This window comes from Chenopodium quinoa, unplaced genomic scaffold (genome assembly GCF_001683475.1).
Source record: "Chenopodium quinoa cultivar QQ74 unplaced genomic scaffold, ASM168347v1, whole genome shotgun sequence".
In the NCBI taxonomy this organism is placed as follows: Eukaryota; Viridiplantae; Streptophyta; class Magnoliopsida; order Caryophyllales; family Amaranthaceae; genus Chenopodium; species Chenopodium quinoa.
In genome coordinates, this window is record NW_018743669.1 from 1916905 (window position 1) to 1934531 (window position 17627).

At 36.9% G+C, this 17627-nt stretch overlaps 1 protein-coding gene across 2 annotated transcripts; it reads left to right on the forward strand.

Moving 5' to 3' along the window:
* Positions 1-1480: 1480 nt before the first annotated feature.
* On the forward strand, positions 1481-7304 carry LOC110683545 (fasciclin-like arabinogalactan protein 17). Of its 2 annotated transcripts, XM_021859946.1 has the most exons (4): positions 1481-2435; positions 2472-3023; positions 5998-6116; positions 6773-7304. In XM_021859946.1, exons 1-3 carry the CDS (start codon positions 1673-1675, stop codon positions 6063-6065), a joined length of 1383 nt encoding a protein of 460 aa, XP_021715638.1. In that variant the 5' UTR covers positions 1481-1672; the 3' UTR covers positions 6066-6116; positions 6773-7304. The 2 variants fall into 2 exon arrangements, with proteins under 2 accessions (XP_021715638.1, XP_021715637.1); XM_021859945.1 differs by having other exon boundaries at positions 1481-3023.
* The last annotated feature ends 10323 nt before the right edge of the window (positions 7305-17627 follow it).

Sequence of the window (17627 nt, forward strand, 5' to 3'; positions counted from 1 at the left end):
TTGAAATTCTAGGGAATATATTTCGGGGTCATATAATGCCGTTTGGAACCATATATGATAATTATTTGTTGTCATAAATGTTCGTGGTAGGCTTGAATTAATTAAACCCGTGTAAACTGTAGACCGGTAAATTGGTCGTTTAAAGGCGAATTGGATGGTTTCAACCCCCCAATTAGACTCCCGGAGGGTATTTGGGACAATGGAAAATATTTCAACAATTTTTATACCCGGGCGAAAAAAGTCAAAAAATTCCAAAATTGAAGTCTAATATCCACGCTTTTTGTGAAATTTTGAATGTTTCGGGCCCGGTGTCGAAAATTATTGAGATTTTAGGAGATACATTTCGGGGTCATATAATGCCGTTTGGATTCATATATGTTCATTATATGTTATCATAAATGTTCGTGGTAAGGTTGAGTTAATGAAATCAGTGCAAGTTGCAAACCGGTAAATTGGTCATTTAAAGGCAAATTGGATATTTCCACTCAGCCAATTGGACTTCCGGAGGGTATAAGGGACCATGGTAAACATTTCGGCAATTTTTATTACTAGGTAAAAAAAGTAAATAAATTCCAAAATTGAAGGCTATTATCCACGTTTTTTTAGAAATTTTGGAGGTTTCGGCCTGCATATAAGAAGCTAAAAATGAAAAGAATTGACACCGATTTACTGGTGAATTGTCGATAAATTCTCAACTTAATACTAAAAAACGAAGTATATTAAAGGCTTATATAGCATTACCCTTATTTTTTGTTAGAAAAAAAAACAAATTAAATTAAAGCATTAAAAAATAAAACAAGTTATACAAATTTATTTAGCCATATCATCTTATTTCAAGTTAGTATTATACAGCCTTAAACAAAAAATTCAACAGTAGGCCATGTGATGTAGGGCTCGATCACAATGTTAATCTTAACCATTATAAAGTTAAAACAACAAAAAAAATAAAATGAAAATCAAGCTTCAAGTCTTTATAACAAAGATAAATACACACATTTGTTAATTGTTTTTTTTTTTAAAAAAAGGGTTCACAAATCACAAGTAGTTTTATCTTTACCACAAAGTAAAGACAATGGAAAAAAAGAGATTGACTTGAAGAAATAGCAAGCAACACAATGCCTCACAACTGTCTGCTGTTCTTTCTATTCTAACTAAAATAAACTCTCCACTACTCACCACATGGACATTTCAAGGACACCCTCAACCTCAACAACAACAACACTAACCACTTGCCCAATCCAGCTCAGCTCAGCTCAGCTCGGCTTCACTCGACTCGACTCGGCTTGGCTTTCACTTTTTACAAACTCAGCTTGTTGTGTGGACCCCACATCCAGGCTGTCAGAACCTTCTTGTCAAACTTCCAATTTTACCCTCCAAAAAGACTTTCACCTTACCCCTATCGCAGTCCAATCACCTCTCTCCACGTCACCATCCCTTGTTTCATTTCCCTCACAAAACTAAACTGAGCCGACACTCTTCCACCAAACCATAGTTACTCACTTCCTCCCTCTTTCTCTCTCCTCCCTCCCTCCCTTTTCTTCTCCCCCTTTCTTCATCTTCTTCAATCTCCAATTTATTTTTCTGAGAAATTAATTTGACCAGAATAATAATAAAACAGAGATCCACCCACATTTTCGATCTTCACCTTCACCATTGTTTGAACCTTGCTGAAATGGGTAGCCTTAATTTTAATGGCTGCCTTTTAATTTTCTCTCTCCTCTTCCTCTCCTCACTTTCTACTGCATTGCCTGCTCGTCCTGCTAAATCCACATCTTCATCTTCGACAAATTCTAATTCGGCTGTTCAAATCAACTCTAACTCCGTTCTTGTTGCTTTGCTCGACTCGCATTATACTGAGTTAGCTGAGTTGGTTGAGAAGGCTCTTCTTCTTCAGAAGCTTGAGGATGTTGTGGGTAAGCAAAATGTCACCATCTTCGCACCCAGAAATGAGGCTTTGGAGCGCGACTTAGACCCTGAGTTCAAGCGCTTCTTACTCGAACCCGGGAATCTTCGCTCTCTTCAGACTCTTCTACTGTTTCATGTTATCCCAGCTCGAGTTAACTCTGAGGGTTGGCCGAGTCATGACTCCAATGGACGACATCACTTGACTCTTTCCAATGAGAAAGTCCATTTGCATCAGAATAAGAAATCTGGGTTTAAAACCGTGGATCTAGCCAAGGTTATTCGGCCCAATGATATTGTACGGCCTGATGGTGTGATCCACGGGATTGAGCGTCTTCTAGTCCCACAGTCGGTGCTAGAGGACTTCAATCGGCGCCGCAACCTGAGGTCGATTTCCGCGGTGATTCCGCAAGGAGCACCGGTGGTGGACCCGCGGACTAATAAGTTGGTGAGGAAGAGTAAGAAGTCCGCGGGTCCCCCACCACCACCTGGCGCCCCGCCGGCACTCCCCATCTACGCCGCGATGGCGCCAGGCCCCAGCCTGGCCCCGGCGCCCGCACCGGGGCCAGGTGGGTCTCACCATCATTTCAATGGTGAGGCTCAAGTGAAGGATTTCATCACTACACTAGTACACTACGGAGGGTACAATGAGCTAGCTGACATCCTTGTCAACCTCACCTCCCTCGCCACTGAGATGGGACGACTAGTTTCGGAAGGATATGTAATTACAGTATTAGCCCCCAACGACGAGGCGATGGCGAAGCTAACCACAGACCAATTATCCGAACCCGGGGCGCCGGAGCAGATCATGTACTACCATATAATACCGGAATACCAAACGGAAGAAAGTATGTACAATGCAGTGAGAAGATTTGGTAAGATTAAGTATGACACTTTGAGGTTGCCTCATAAGATGACCGCCGAAGAGGCGGACGGGTCGGTCAAATTCGGGCAAGGAGAAGGTTCGGCCTATTTATTTGACCCGGATATTTATACAGATGGTAGGATCTCTGTTCAAGGGATTGATGGAGTATTGTTTCCTTTGGAAGAAAAAGATGATAAAACTGATTCTCTTCAAAAATCTACTCGTGTTACTAAAGTTGTCACCAAAACTAGAAGAGGTAATTTCTTTCATTTAATTTACCATTTATTTCATTAGTTTGTTGATTGGATGATTTTACTGGGAATTTCTTGATTATTATATGTGATTATTTTTTAATAGAAAAATTAATTAGGTGTAAGATTAATGTTTAGTTTGGCTATAATTGGAGGTAAAACCGAATTTAACCATGACATTTCATCTAAAAGAGTATTTTTTGTAGCAAATATTTTGATCATAATATAATGGATATTAGTGACGTGAGAATTTATAATTAGGTACAAGGTCTTAGGTTTTTGTTTTGATTTATTTTGAAATAGTACAAGTGATTGCTTAGGAAGTGTGAATCCGAGGATAACCGCAACGTTAAGGTAATTCGTATGAAAAATACATTCATGTTCATTTGATGACCAAAAATTCGGGGTAAAGTAACGGGCCTTATGGATTTTAGGTGGGATTGTTCTGGAAAGTGGTGGGTATTTGTGAACAGAAAGTGAAGTTCCCTTAGTTGGGAGGCAATGAACATGAGGAAAAAGAGAATGCGTGTAATAAAAAAGGGGATGGTGGTTCAAAGATTGTTCTTTTCATCTTTTGGGTTGATGGATGATCTTGTAGGAAGTGAGAAGTGTAGTATTATTTTCCATGAAACAGATAATTCCAGTATTAAATTGTTCATGGGTGGCCTAAATTACACGTATACTAGTAGCGTGGAATTTAGATTAATAAGCTCAACCTTTTGCACATGCATTGATGTTACTCATCTTTGTTTGTGTCATCGGAGTTGGACAGAGATTGGTGAAAGGAAGTGGGCGTATAAGCCCAAGAGGAAATCTACTGATGTTATTTTTGCTGTATTACTTCTTGATAATAGACTAGACTGTATTTTTCCACAATGTTTTTGTGTACATAGGCTTACGCAAGGTGTTACTTGTATTGAAAATGTGGCAAACAGCTTTGGTGTTAAGTAATGTCTTGATCGTTGTATTAGGGAGAAAAGCGAACTTGGATGGCTGGAATTAGGCTATTAAGAAAGATTGCTTTCTCACTGACAATTGTGGCTTTGTGGGTGAGTGGTGGTTTGATGGAGCATAAGAGGAGGAAAGGACACAAATTCTGATGGAGACTTGTTTAAAACATTTATCCTCAAAGTCTAATGGGAGTAATATGATTGATGGATAATTTTTATTATACTTCTATGGTGTTAAAATAGATATCGAGAGAAGTTGAAGGAAAGTGTCACTCCCCCATTTAAAAATATACTCTATTAAAGACATCAACAGTATTCAAGATGAACACTCTTACTACACGTTGATAAAAATCTATAAACACATTGTGTGTACGTTGTATTATGGGGAAAAAAAAACATTGTCTGGGAACCTAAGGTACCATCATACTGGAAAATGATATTAAAGATTACCTAGAAAGACTCGTTTCACATGTTTTGATTTAGTCATCCTTGACTGATTCATTAGGAATTGAGTGGGATCATGATGTTTAATCTACTATATTTAAAGTTGTGTTTGTTTTCGTATTTTCTTTATGAAGTCTGAACTCGGAAGTTAGATAAGTTCATTAATTTAATAACTTTGATAGTATCTTTTATACTCCGTATGAGTTAATGATATCCATGTATTAGAAATTCATGAACTATTCTGTAAAAAAAAAAATTCATGAACTATGGATATAATGTAGTTGAGTGAGTGAGAGAGTGTTATGCTTGACAGTTGTTGGTTGCCCCAAACTCTTCTTAGGAAAATGATGGATCATTAGTGGGGAAAGAGCAGACAGGCAGTGACATTGACTCAATACAAAGATTAAGCATTAGTCTTGTAGGGTGTACTAATTATTGAAATGGTTCATTTCCGTGTTAACCAGAATTGGTCAGCTTTTACTTTTAGCTATTGATTAAATTTTTACCCGTGGAATTTTCGAGGTGAAATAATAATTTGGTTAGTAATAAGTCAATATTAATATATTATCCTCGTGTTAAAGTGATACTCTTAATAGGTCTTTCATCCATTAGTTTTTGTAGAACTCTAGCAAAGTTATGAAGGTCCCTACCATTACATTACATCGCACACATTTGTGGGCTTAAAATTTAAGGGTAATCTTTATGTGGCCCTGCAATTATTATTTGTATCCTGAAGTAGCTAATTTATTGCTACTTCTGCCCGCTGTGTGCCGTAAGTGATGATTTCCATGGAAAAGTACTTCCCGGTGCACTGTGTTGACTTTGTATCGCTAAGAAATAGCAGGGCATGAGTTAGATTGTTGAGAGTAAAACACAAGGATGATGGGTGGTCAATTAGTTTGCTTGTGAAACAGCCGGAGAGTCAATTTAGTAATTTAGTACTAATTGAGGAAACAGCTAAAAAAATTCCAGCTGTTGCTTTGATGATGACGTCTTGTCCTTATAGAATACAACTCTCTTTTAAGTGTTTTCAGACCATATGTCCATATTACTATTTTTTTTTGTATGTTTATACCTTATAGTGATATAAATATTTTATTATCAAAGGAACTTCGGAGTAATATTGTCAAGACAAGCCGATTGACTCCAATTTAGTTTGTATTCATCTGTAAATAAACTTTTAGTCCAGATAGAGGGGAATTCTTTCATGTGACACACCTTACAGAGAGTGGATTTAGTTATCAAATTCAACATAGTTACCTACACTCCTATCTAGCTGCGGCGTTGCTAGTTCAAGTCATGCTGAAATGATCCGAACGGAGGGGATGTATCATGTATATATGTTTAGTCTTGGTCTGTGAACTGACAATAACGACAATTATTGTTTCAGGAAATATTTTATCACTAGTAGTATACAGAATGAGAATCTATATGCCTTATTTTGTGTGTTGAAATTTAAGTATCACGTTCTAGGATAATGGGATGAATTTTAGAATCATATGCTGTGTACCTAATTGATTTTTCGAGTGCAGTTTTATGCTATGTTTGCTGTTGTGTCTAACAAATTTACATGGTTATGTAACAGGGTTATTGATGAAATCAACATGTTGGGTGCTTGGCTCCGTGGGACAGCGCTTGAATGCTTGCCAATGAGTGAACACGCTGTCTCGAGGCTGACAGTTAGGCATCACAAGAAACCACAAGGTTTCACCTCGAAATCTTGGCTCTTTTCTTTTTGATACACCCTCACATTACATGTTTTGTTTCTTTCCAACCCAATTATTTTATTGATTTGATTATTATTCTCATATCATTGGACTTTTCAACCTTTATTGCATATTATTGGCCTTCTTTTAGGGAAATACTTTGCCTTAAAACAGTTCCAACTTTCGAAGATAGTTAATGTAAATGGAGTTCAAAAGATTGGTTTCAGAATTTGCTGTAATATGAAGGCAATGCTTAAGCTTCCTTTTCTTCTACCTAAAATTTTTCTTTAATCTTTAGGAGAGTGGGTGGTGATGATAATGAAATATTTCTTCATTTGTGAGTCTTTCTTAAGTAGGTACAAGTTTGATGCTCCTGAATTAACTTACATATTAAGCATAGTATAAATATAAAGAAAAAAAAAAACAAAGTATACACACATGATTTGCATTTAGTGCTCACCTTTTAAAAGCTTGTCTTCAACAACTCACTATCAATGTTTCCATTATTATTCTTTCTTTTGTGAGTAATTTGTAAGTTCTAGTTTTAGACGACTGTCTCACACTAATTTATCGTGATATCTTAAAAGTTATTGTAACACGGTCCATCATAAAAACGCTCTATTAATTTTTTTTTATTCGATTTTTTTTTGGCAGATGTAAAATTGGTGACAAGTGAACAGCTTCAGATGACTGTCTTTAGAGAGTGATGTTAAAACAGTTTTCCTTTTTAATTTTTTTAATTTTTTTTTACAATATATTCAAGGGTAAAAAAGACCATGTTTGGGGAGCCAAGGTCAGGAGGTGTTCAATATTATTTCTTACCACTATCGTCAAGATTCCTGCATAGCTCCCCCCAGGAGAGAAAGAAGCTGCTGTAGTTATAAATGTATACAGTAAAATTATGTTAAGATGAAAAAAAAAAACTGTAATTTTTTTTATTAATTTTTTTTTTTTTTACCTTTTTTTTTGTTATTTGTTGGTGATGGTGAAAGGTGTCGGTGGTGGTGGTGGGGGGATATTAATTTTGTGTGATGGGGTGGAGTTGGTGGGGGCCAAAGGTGATATTCACATTCAACAACTTTGGACCCCACCCCCCTTCTTAATAAACAAATTTGGAAAAAAAAACCCAGATAATAGTTTGTGCATTTCAATAATAATACTTAAATTCATTCTTTTGTGTTCATAATACTATTATTATCATTTATTTTGTACCGGTCCTTAATTATATACTTGTATAGTTGCATTACTTATTTATATACTTGTACTACTTCCTCTTATTAATCGATTAAAAACAATTTCTCTACTGTTGAGGTGCAAAATTGTGTTTACTTATGGGAGAGCTAAGCAAGTTTTCGAGTAAATTCCAACTACATCCAACTGTTCTCTTCACCTTAAAAAAAACAATGTTGTAGATCTAACCAGGGTTGATCAAGTCTAATATGTTCGGTTTAGACAAAAAGAACGCGCAGATTTTCATGTATGGCTACCAAAGGATCACTTAAAGGAAGCCTCTTTATATGTAATTAGAGGGTACATTATACTTGGTATAAAGTTTGGGGGTTGTTTGAGCGGCAGGAAGGTCATATGTAGTTGTCCTAACATGAAAAATTGTAAATAGAAATATAAAAATGATGATTAGATTCTTTTGACCTGGTAGCTAGTTACGCGCAAATGAACAGCTAAATATGATTATCTTACTAATAACCACTTTTATTTTTATGATAAACTAACCGTTGAATGATTGGATCTGGGTCTGCTATATAAAAGACCAGAACCTTCATTGAAGCCCCTTAACTTAAGGCATCCTAATTATTGTTCCATTATTCTGTAATATGCCGCAACATTACACAACCAAATTGCTCTATATTTTTAAATTTTAATCCCTTTATTACGTGATCTTAGTTGTTACTTTATAGAAAGGTTTCATTGTTTTATAAACAAGCAACGTTACACCAATTCACAAGTTTAAATTCCAAGCAACTCACATCGTACTACTCCATAGAGCTCAAATTTGTACATGGTCACATAAACTTTTTTACTTTCTCTGTTATTCTGAGTTCTAATCTCAATTATTGTGATTATAGAAATAAAAAAAAGGTAGAAGTGAGGACGATGATAACAAACTAAACTTTACTAAAACGGTAACTAAACTTTACTGAAACGGTAGCTAAACTTTACTAAAACGGTAAATTTATAATAGAAAAGGAAAGACAAGGGCAAAAGGCCAACGTAAATAGTTGGGAATGCCATGCCTTTCGGCTGGTAGAGAGCATAACCAAATCCCTATGAACCGTCCAACCAAAAAAATGGTTCCAACAAACCTCTCCATGTGCACCACCAATTCGATGGTGGATGATGCCTTTGTCCTTATTAATGTGGTCTTCTTTGTAATTCTTTTTGCTTATACATTAAAATTATTCTTTCTTAATTAATCAACAATCATATCAAGTACATTAATCATGGGAAATTGGGAATCTAGCATTATATTTTTTAGTCTTGTCTATAACAGGAAACACTCCTAACAATGTAACAAGATCGTTTTTACTTTCATCTCCATTTTTTTTTAAATGAAAACCATCTTAAATAATTTAACATGTCTTTTTTACCTTGCAATCTTGTATATTACTCAAGTTGGTTGAATAAAATCAAGTTTTCACATGAACTAATTACTCCATCCATCCTATAAATAACTTGATCAATATAGTTGTAATTAGAGCTGTTAATTCGGGTAAACGGGTCGGGTTTAGGTAGGGTAATAGTGGGTCGGGTCAATTCAGATTAATTCCATAACCTATACGGGTCGGGTTTGGGTTGGGCCATGCTTGAGTCGGATCACGTCGGGTCATACTTCTTATCGGATTTAGGTCGGGTTTAATTCGGGTTAAAACGGGTTAGGGTAATTCTCGGGTTCAAGTCGGGTTCGATTCAAGTCAATAATTTTCGGGTTAGAATCAGGTCGGGTCATTCTCAGGATTGAGTCGGGTTCGGTTCAAGTCAATAATTTGCGGATTATAATCAGGTCGGATCATTTTCAATTCGGGTCATTCTTGGGTTCAAGTCGGGTTCAGATCAAGTCAATAATTTGCAGGTTATAATCAAATTGGGTCATTTCCAAATCGTGTCATTCTCGGATTCAAGTCGGGTTATGTTGAAGTCAATAATTTGCAGGTTACAATCAGGTCGGGTCATTTCCAAGTCAGGTCATATTCGGGTTCAACTAATTATAAATAGATAATTATTATTTTTATCAAGCTAATTATTTCCTTGACTATAATATATATGGCAATATACTAGGGAACTATAGTCTATAATTTAAGAAGATAATTATCTCCTTTGACTATACAACAAATATATACTATATTTAACTCTTAAATTTGAGGATGATGCTCCTTTCTTTTGCTGGCCCGGACCGACTTGGTCTCCCAAGACAAAATACTTTGATCAACAATAATAAGGTGGTCTAATTTGCATTTAAGGTGATTTGAAATCGGGTCAGAAACAATTTGGGTGGAATTTAGGTCAGGGCAATAACAAGTTGTGTTAATTTCAAGTTAGGTTAGTAACAGATCGGGTTGAATTTTTGGGGAGGGTAAGTAATAGGTATGGTAAAATTTGGGTCGGGTCAATAACAAGTCGGGTTGAATTTGGGTCAGGTCAATAACAAGTCGGGTTGATTTCAAGTCGGGTTTGTAACAACTTGGGTTAAATTCGGGTCAGGTTATGAACGAATCGGGTTGAATTCAAGTCAGGTTAAATTTGAGTTTTGACGGGTGAAAACAGGTTTGGGTCAATTTCAGTTCAAGTCGGAATCGATGCAAGTTATTAAATTGGTCGTTGTAAACCGATAAATCGGTGCAAGATGTAAACCGGTAAATTAGTCGTTTAAAAGCAAATTGAATGGTTCCACACACCCAATTGGACTCCCGGAGGGTATTAGGGACCATGGTAAACATTTCGGCAATTTTTATTTCTGGGCGAAGAAAAGTCAAAAAATTCCAAAATTGAAGGCTAATTTTTGGAGGTGTCAGGGCGCGGTGTAGAAAAGTCTTGATATTTTAGGGGATACATCTCAGAGTCATATATTGCCGTTTAGAACCATATATGATCATTATTTGTTGTCATAAATGTTCGTAGTAGGCTTGAGTTAATGAAATCCGTGCAAGTTGTAAACCGATAAATTGGCCGTTTAAAGGCAAATTTGATGGTTCCACCAATTCAATTGAACTCACAGAGGGTATTAGGGACCATGGTCAAATTTTTGGCAATTTTTAATTCCGGGAGAAAAAAAGTCAAAAAATTCCAAAAATGAAGTAATATCCACGCTTTTTGAGAAATTTTTGAGATTTCGAGGTCCGATGTCGAAAAGTCCTGATATTCTAGGGAATACATCTTTGGGGTCATATAATGACTTTGGAACCATATATGATCATTTTTTGTTGTCATAAATGTTCGTGGTAGGCTTGAGTTAATGAACTCGGTGCACGTTGTAAATCGGTACATTGGTCGTTTAAAGGCAAATTGGATGGTTCCACCCTCACAATTGGACTCCCAGAGGGTATTAAGGACCAAAGTTAACGTTTTGGCAATTTTTATTTCCAGGCAAAGAAAAGTAAAAATAATCCAAAATTAAAGGCTAATATCCACGATTTTTGAGAAATTTTGAAGGTGTCGGGGCCCGGTGTAGAAAAGTCTTGATATTTTAGGGGATATATCTCGGGGTCATATAATGTCATTTAGAACCATATATGATCATTATTTATTGTCATAAATGTTCGTAGTAGGCTTGAGTTATTGAAATCCGCGCAAGTTGTGAACCGATAAATTTGCCGTTTAAAGGAAAATTGGATGGTTCCACCAACCCAATTGGACTCTCAAAGGGTATTAGGGACCATGGTAAACATTTCGGCAATTTTTAATTCACGGTGAAAAAAAGTCAAAAAATTCGAAAAATGAAGACTAATATCCACGCTTTTTAAGAAATTTTGGAGATTTCAGGGTCCGGTGTCAAAAAGTCCTGAAATTCTATGGAATACATCTCTGGGTCATATAATATCGTTTGGAACCATATATGGTCATTTTTTGTTGTCATAAATGTTCGTGGTAGGCTTGAGTTAATGAAATCGGTGCAAATTGTAAACCGATAAATTTGCCGTTTAAAGGAAAACTGGATGGTTCCACCAACCCAATTGGACTCCCAGAGGGTATTAGGGACCATGGTAAACATATCGCCAATTTTTAATTTCGGGAGAAAAATAGTCCAAAAAGTCAAAAATTGAAGACTAATATCCACGGTTTTTGAGAAAATTTTGGAGATTTTGGGGCCTGGTGTCGAAATGTCCTGAAATTTTAGGGGATACATCCCTGGGTCATATAATGTTGTTAAGAACTGTATTTGATCATTTTTTTTGTCATAAATGTTCGTGGCAGGCTTGAGTTAATGAAATCGGTGCACGTTATAAACCGGTAAATTGGTCGTTTAAAGGCAAATAGGATGGTTCCACCCACCCAATTGGAATCCCGATGGGTATTAGGGACCATGGTAAACATTTAGGCAATTATTATTTTCAGGCGAAAAAAAGACTAAAAATTCCGAAATTAAAGTTTAATATCCACGTTTTTTGAGAAATTTTGGAGATTTTGGGGCCCAGTGTTGAAAAGTCATGAAATTCTATGGGATACATATTAAGGTTCATATAATGCCGTTTGGAACCATATATATGATCATTATTTGTTGTCATAAATGTTTGTGGTAAGTTTGAATTAATGAAATCGGTGCAAGTTGATAACCGGTAATTTGGTCGTTTAAAGGTAATTGGATGGTTCTACCCACCCAATTGGACTCCCGGAGGGTATTGGGGACCAATATTAACATTTCGGCAATTTTTATTTTCGGGCGAAAAAAAATCGAAAAATTTCAAAATTCAAGGCTACCAATATCCACGGTTTTGAGAAATTTTGAAGGTTTCGGGGCCCGGTGTAGAAAAGTATTAATATTTTAGGGGATATATCTCGGGGTCATATAATGTCGTTTGGAACCATATATGATCATTATATAATGTCATAAATATTCATAGTAGGCTTGAGTTTATGTAATCCGTGCAAGTTGTAAACTGGTAATTAAATTAGTCGTTTAAAGGCGAATTGAATGGTTCCACTCACCCAATTGGATTCCCGTAGGGTATTAGGACCATAAAAACATTGGATAAATATTTATTAAATTCGCCAACGGACCCCGTAACTTCAAAAATTCTTTAAAAAACGTGGATAATAGCCTTCAATTTTAAAATTTTTTGACTTTTTTTCGCCTGGAAATAAAAATTGCCAAGATGTTTACCATGGTCCCTAATACACTCGGGGAGTCCAATTGGGTGGGTGGGTGAATTCAAGCCTACCACGAACATTTATGACATCAATTAAAGGTCATATATTGTTCCAAACGGCATTACATGACCCAATGATGTATCCCATAGGATCTCAAAACTTTTCGCCACCGGGCCCGTTACGTCAAAAATTCCACAAAAACATGGATAATAGCCTTTAATTTTGGAATTTTTTGAATTTTTTTGCCCGGAATAAAAACTTGTCGAGATGTTTACCATTTTCCCTAATTCCCACCGGGAGTCCAATTAGGTGGGTGGAACCATCTAAATTGCCTTAAAACAGTCAATTTACCAATTCGCACTTTGCATCGATTTTGTGAACTCAAGCCTACTATGGACATTTATGACATCATTTAATGGCCATATATGGTTCCAAACAACATTATATGACCCTAATATTATTCCCTAGAGTCTCAACACTTTTCGCCATCGGGCCCCGTAACCTTAAAAATTCCTCAAAAATAGTGGATTATAATTTTGGAATTTTTTGACCTTTTTCTGCCCGGAAATTAAAATTACCGAGATGTTTACCATGGTCCCTAATACCCACCGGGAGTCCAATTAGATGGGCGGAACCATTCAATTTGCCTTAAAACGGTTAATTTACCAATTCGTAACTTGCACTGATTTTGTGAACTGAAGCCTACCACGGACATTTATGACATCATTTAATGGTCATATATGGTTCCAAACGGCATTATATGAACCTAAGATGTATCCCCTAGGGTCTCAATACTTTTCGCCACCGGCCCCAATAACCTCAAAAATTCCTCAAAAAGCGTGGATAATAGCCTTCAATTTTGGAATTTTTTTTGCCCGGAAATAAAAATTACCGAGATATTTACCATGGTCCCTAATACCCTCCGGGAGTCCAATTAGGTGGGTGGAACCATCCAATTTTCCTTAAAACGATCAATTTACCAATCCGCAAGTTGCACCGATTTTGTGAACTCAAGCCTACAACAGACATTTATGACATCATTTCATGTTGATATATGGTTCCAAACGACATTATATGACCCTAAAATAATGTATCCCTTAACGTTTCAACACTTTTCACCACCGGGCCCCGTAACCTCAAAAATTCCTCAAAAAGCGTGGATAATAGCCTTCAATTGTGGAATTTTTTGACCTTTTTTCTGCCCGAAAATTAAAATTTCCGAGATGTTTACCATGGTCCCTAATACCCACAGGGAGTCCAATTACGCGGGTGGAACCATGAAATTTGCCTTAAACGGTTAATTTAGCTATTCGCAACTTGCACCGATTTTTTGAACTGAAGCCTACCACGGACATTTATGACATCATTTAATGGTCATATATGGTTCCAAACGGCATTATATGAACCTAAGATGTATCTCCTAGGGTCTCAACACTTTTCGCCACCGGCCCTAATAACCTCAAAAATTCCTTAGAAAGCGTGAATAATAGCCTTCAATTTTGGAACTTTTTGACCTTTTTTCTGCCCTGAAATTAAAATTGCCGTGATGTTTACCATGGTCCCTAATACCCACCGGGAATCCAATTAGATGGGCAGAACCATCCAATTTGCCTTAAAACGGTTAATTTACCAATTCGCAACTTGCACTGATTTTGTGAACGGAAGCCTACCACGAACATTTATGACATCATTTAATGGTCATATATGGTTCCAAACGGCATTATATGAACCTAAGATGTATCCCCTAGAATCTCAACACTTTTCTCCACCGGTCCCAATAACCTCAAAAATTCCTCAAAAAGCGTGGATAATAGCCTTCAATTTTGGAATTTTTTGACTTTTTTTCGCACGAAAATAAAAATTGCTGAGATGTTTACCATGGTCCCTAATACCCTCCGGGAGTCCAATTAGATGGGTCGAACCATCCAATTTGCCTTAAAACGATCAATTTACCAATCCGCAAATTTTACCGATTTTGTGAAGTCAAGCCTACCACAGACATTTATGACATCATTTAATGGTCATATATGGTTTCAAACGGCATTATATGACCCTAAGATGTATCACCTAGGGTCTTAACACTTTTCGCCACCGGGCCCGTAACGTCAAAAATTCCACAAAAACATGGATAATAGCATTTAATTTTGGAATTTTTTGACTTTTTTTTGCCCGGAATAAAAAATTGCCGAGATGTTTACCATGTTCCCTAATACCCACCGGGAGTCCAATTACGTGGGTGGAACCATCCAATTTTCCTTAAAGCGGTTAATTTACCAATTCGCAACTTGCACCGATTTTGTGAACTGAAGCCTACCACGGACATTTATGACATCATTAAATGGTCATATATGGTTCCAAACGACATTATATGAACCTAAGATGTATCCCCTAGGGTCTCAACACTTTTCACCACCGGCCCCAATAACCTCAAAAATTCCTCAAAAAGCGTGGATAATAGCCTTCAATTTTGGAACTTTTTAACTTTTTTCTGCCCGGAAATTAAAATTGCCGAGATGTTTATCATGGTCCCTAATACCCTACGGGAGTCCTATTAGGTGGATGGAACTATCTAATTTGCCTTAAAACGATCAATTTACCAATCCGCAAGTTGCACCGATGTTATGAACTCAAGCCTACCACAGACATTTATGACATCATTTAATGGTCATATATGGTTCCAAACGACATTATATGACCCTAAGATGTATCCCCTAGTGTCTCAACACTTTTCGCCACCAGGCCCCGTAACCTCAAAAATTTCTCAAAAAGCGTGGATAATAGCCTTCAATTTTGGAACTTTTTGACCTTTTTTCTGCCCGGAAATTAAAATTGCCGAGGTGTTTACCATGGTCCCTAATTCTCACCGGGAGTCCAATTAGATGGGCGGAACCATCCACTTTGCCTTAAAACGGTTAATTTACCAATTCGCAACTTGCATTGATTTTGTGAACTGAAGCCTACCACGGACATTTATGACATCATTTAATGGTCATATATGGTTCCAAACGGCATTATATGAACCTAAGATGTATCCCTTAGGGTCTCAACACTATTCGCCACCGGCCCCAATAACCTCAAAAATTCCTCAAAAAGCGTGGATAATAGCCTTCAATTTTGGAATTTTTTCTACCCGGAAATTAAAATTGCCGAGATATTTACCATGGTGCCTTATACCCACCTGGAATCCAATTAGGTGGGTGGAACCATCCAATTTGTCTTAAAACAGTTAATTTACCAATTCGCAACTTTCACCGATTTTGTGAATTGAAGCTTACCACTGACATTTATGACATCATTTAATGGTCATATATGGTTCCAAACGGCATTATATGAACCTAAGATGTATCCCATAGGGTCTCAACACTTTTCTCCACCGGCCCCATTAACCTTAAAAATTTCTCAAAAAGCGTGGATATTAGCCTTCAATTTTGGAACTTTTTGACCTTTTTTCGTCCGCAAATAAAAATTCCCGAGATGTTTACTATGATCCCTAATATCCTCCGGGAGTCTAATTGAGTGGGTGGAACCATCCAATTTGCCTTAAAACGATCAATTTACCAATTCGCAACTCTCATCGATTTTTTGAACTCAAGCCTACCACGGACATTTAAGACATCGTATGATGGTCATATACGGTTCCAAACGGCATTATGTGACCCTAAGATTTATCTCCTAGGGTCTTAACACTTTTCTCCACCGGGCCCCTTAACCTCAAAAATTACTCAAAAAGCGTGGATAAGCCTTCAATTTTGGAATTTTTTGACTTTTTTTCGCGCGAAAATAAAAATTGCTGAGATGTTTACCATGGTCCCAAATACCCTCCGGGAGTCCAATTAGATGGGTGGAACCATCCAATTTTCCTTAAAACGATCAATTTACCAATCCGCAAATTTTACCGATTTTGTGAAGTCAAGCCTACCACAGACATTTATGACATCATTTAATGGTCATATATGGTTTCAAGCGGCATTATATGACCCTAAGATGTATCCCCTAGGGTTTCAACACTTTTCGCCACCAGGCCCCGTAACCTAAAAAATTCCTCAAAAAGTGTGGATCAATTTTGGAAATTTTTTACCTTTTTATGCTCGAAAATTAAAATTGCCGAGATGTTTACCATGGTCCCTAATACCCACCGGGAGTCCAATTAGGTGGGTGGAACCATTCAATTTGCCTTAAAACGGTTAATTTACCAATTCACAACTTGCATCGATTTTGTGAACTGAAGCCTACCACGGACATTTAAGACATCATATAATGGTCATATATGGTTCCAAACGGCATTATATGACCCTAAGATGTATCCCTTAGGGTCTTAACACTTTTCGCCACCGGGTCCGTAACGTCAAAAATTCCACAAAAACATGGAATTTAATTTTGGAATTTTTTGACTTTTTTTTGCCCGGAATAAAAAATTGCCGAGATGTTTACCATGTTCCCAAAACCCACCGGGAGTCCAATTACGTGGGTGGAACCATCTAATTTTCCTTAAAGCGGTTAATTTACCAATTCGCAACTTGCACCGATTTTGTGAATTGAAGCCTACCACGAACGTTTATGACATCATTTAATGGTCATATATGGTTCCAAACGGCATTATATGATCTTAAGATGTATAGCCTAGATTCTTAATACTATTCGCCACCGGGCCCCGTAACCTCAAAAATTTCTCAAAAAGCGTGGATAATAGCCTTCAATTTTGGAATTTTTTGACCTTTTTTTTGGCCGGAAATAAAAATTGCTGAGTTGTTTACCATGGTCCCTAATATACTCCGGGAGTCCAATTGAGTGGGTGGAACCATCCAACTTGCCTTAAAACGGTCAATTTATTAATTCGCATTTTGCACCGATTTCGTGAACTCAACCCTACCACGGACATTTATGACATCATTTAATGGTTATATATGGTTCCAAACGGCATTATATGACCCTAAGATGTATCCCCTACGGTCTCAACACTCTTTGACACTGGGCCCCGTAACGTCAAAAATTTTTAAATAGCGTGGATAATAGCTTTTAATTTTGGAAAATTTTGACATTTTTTTGCTTGAAAAAAATTTTACCGAGATGTTTATAATGGTCCATAATACCCTCCGGCACACCAATTGGGTGGGTTGAACCATCCAATTTGCTTTAAAATGATCAATTTACACGTTTTCGTACACTCCTCCTTTATTGGCTATAATCT

Excerpts from the sequence above, each read along its gene's own strand:
- LOC110683545 (XM_021859945.1), top strand. The coding sequence starts at position 1,673 with ATGGGTAGCCTTAATTTTAATGGCTGCCTTTTAATTTTCTCTCTCCTC. Across the intron at positions 3,024-5,997 it reads TGTCACCAAAACTAGAAGAG|GGTTATTGATGAAATCAACA; the intron begins GTAATTTCTTTC and ends GTTATGTAACAG.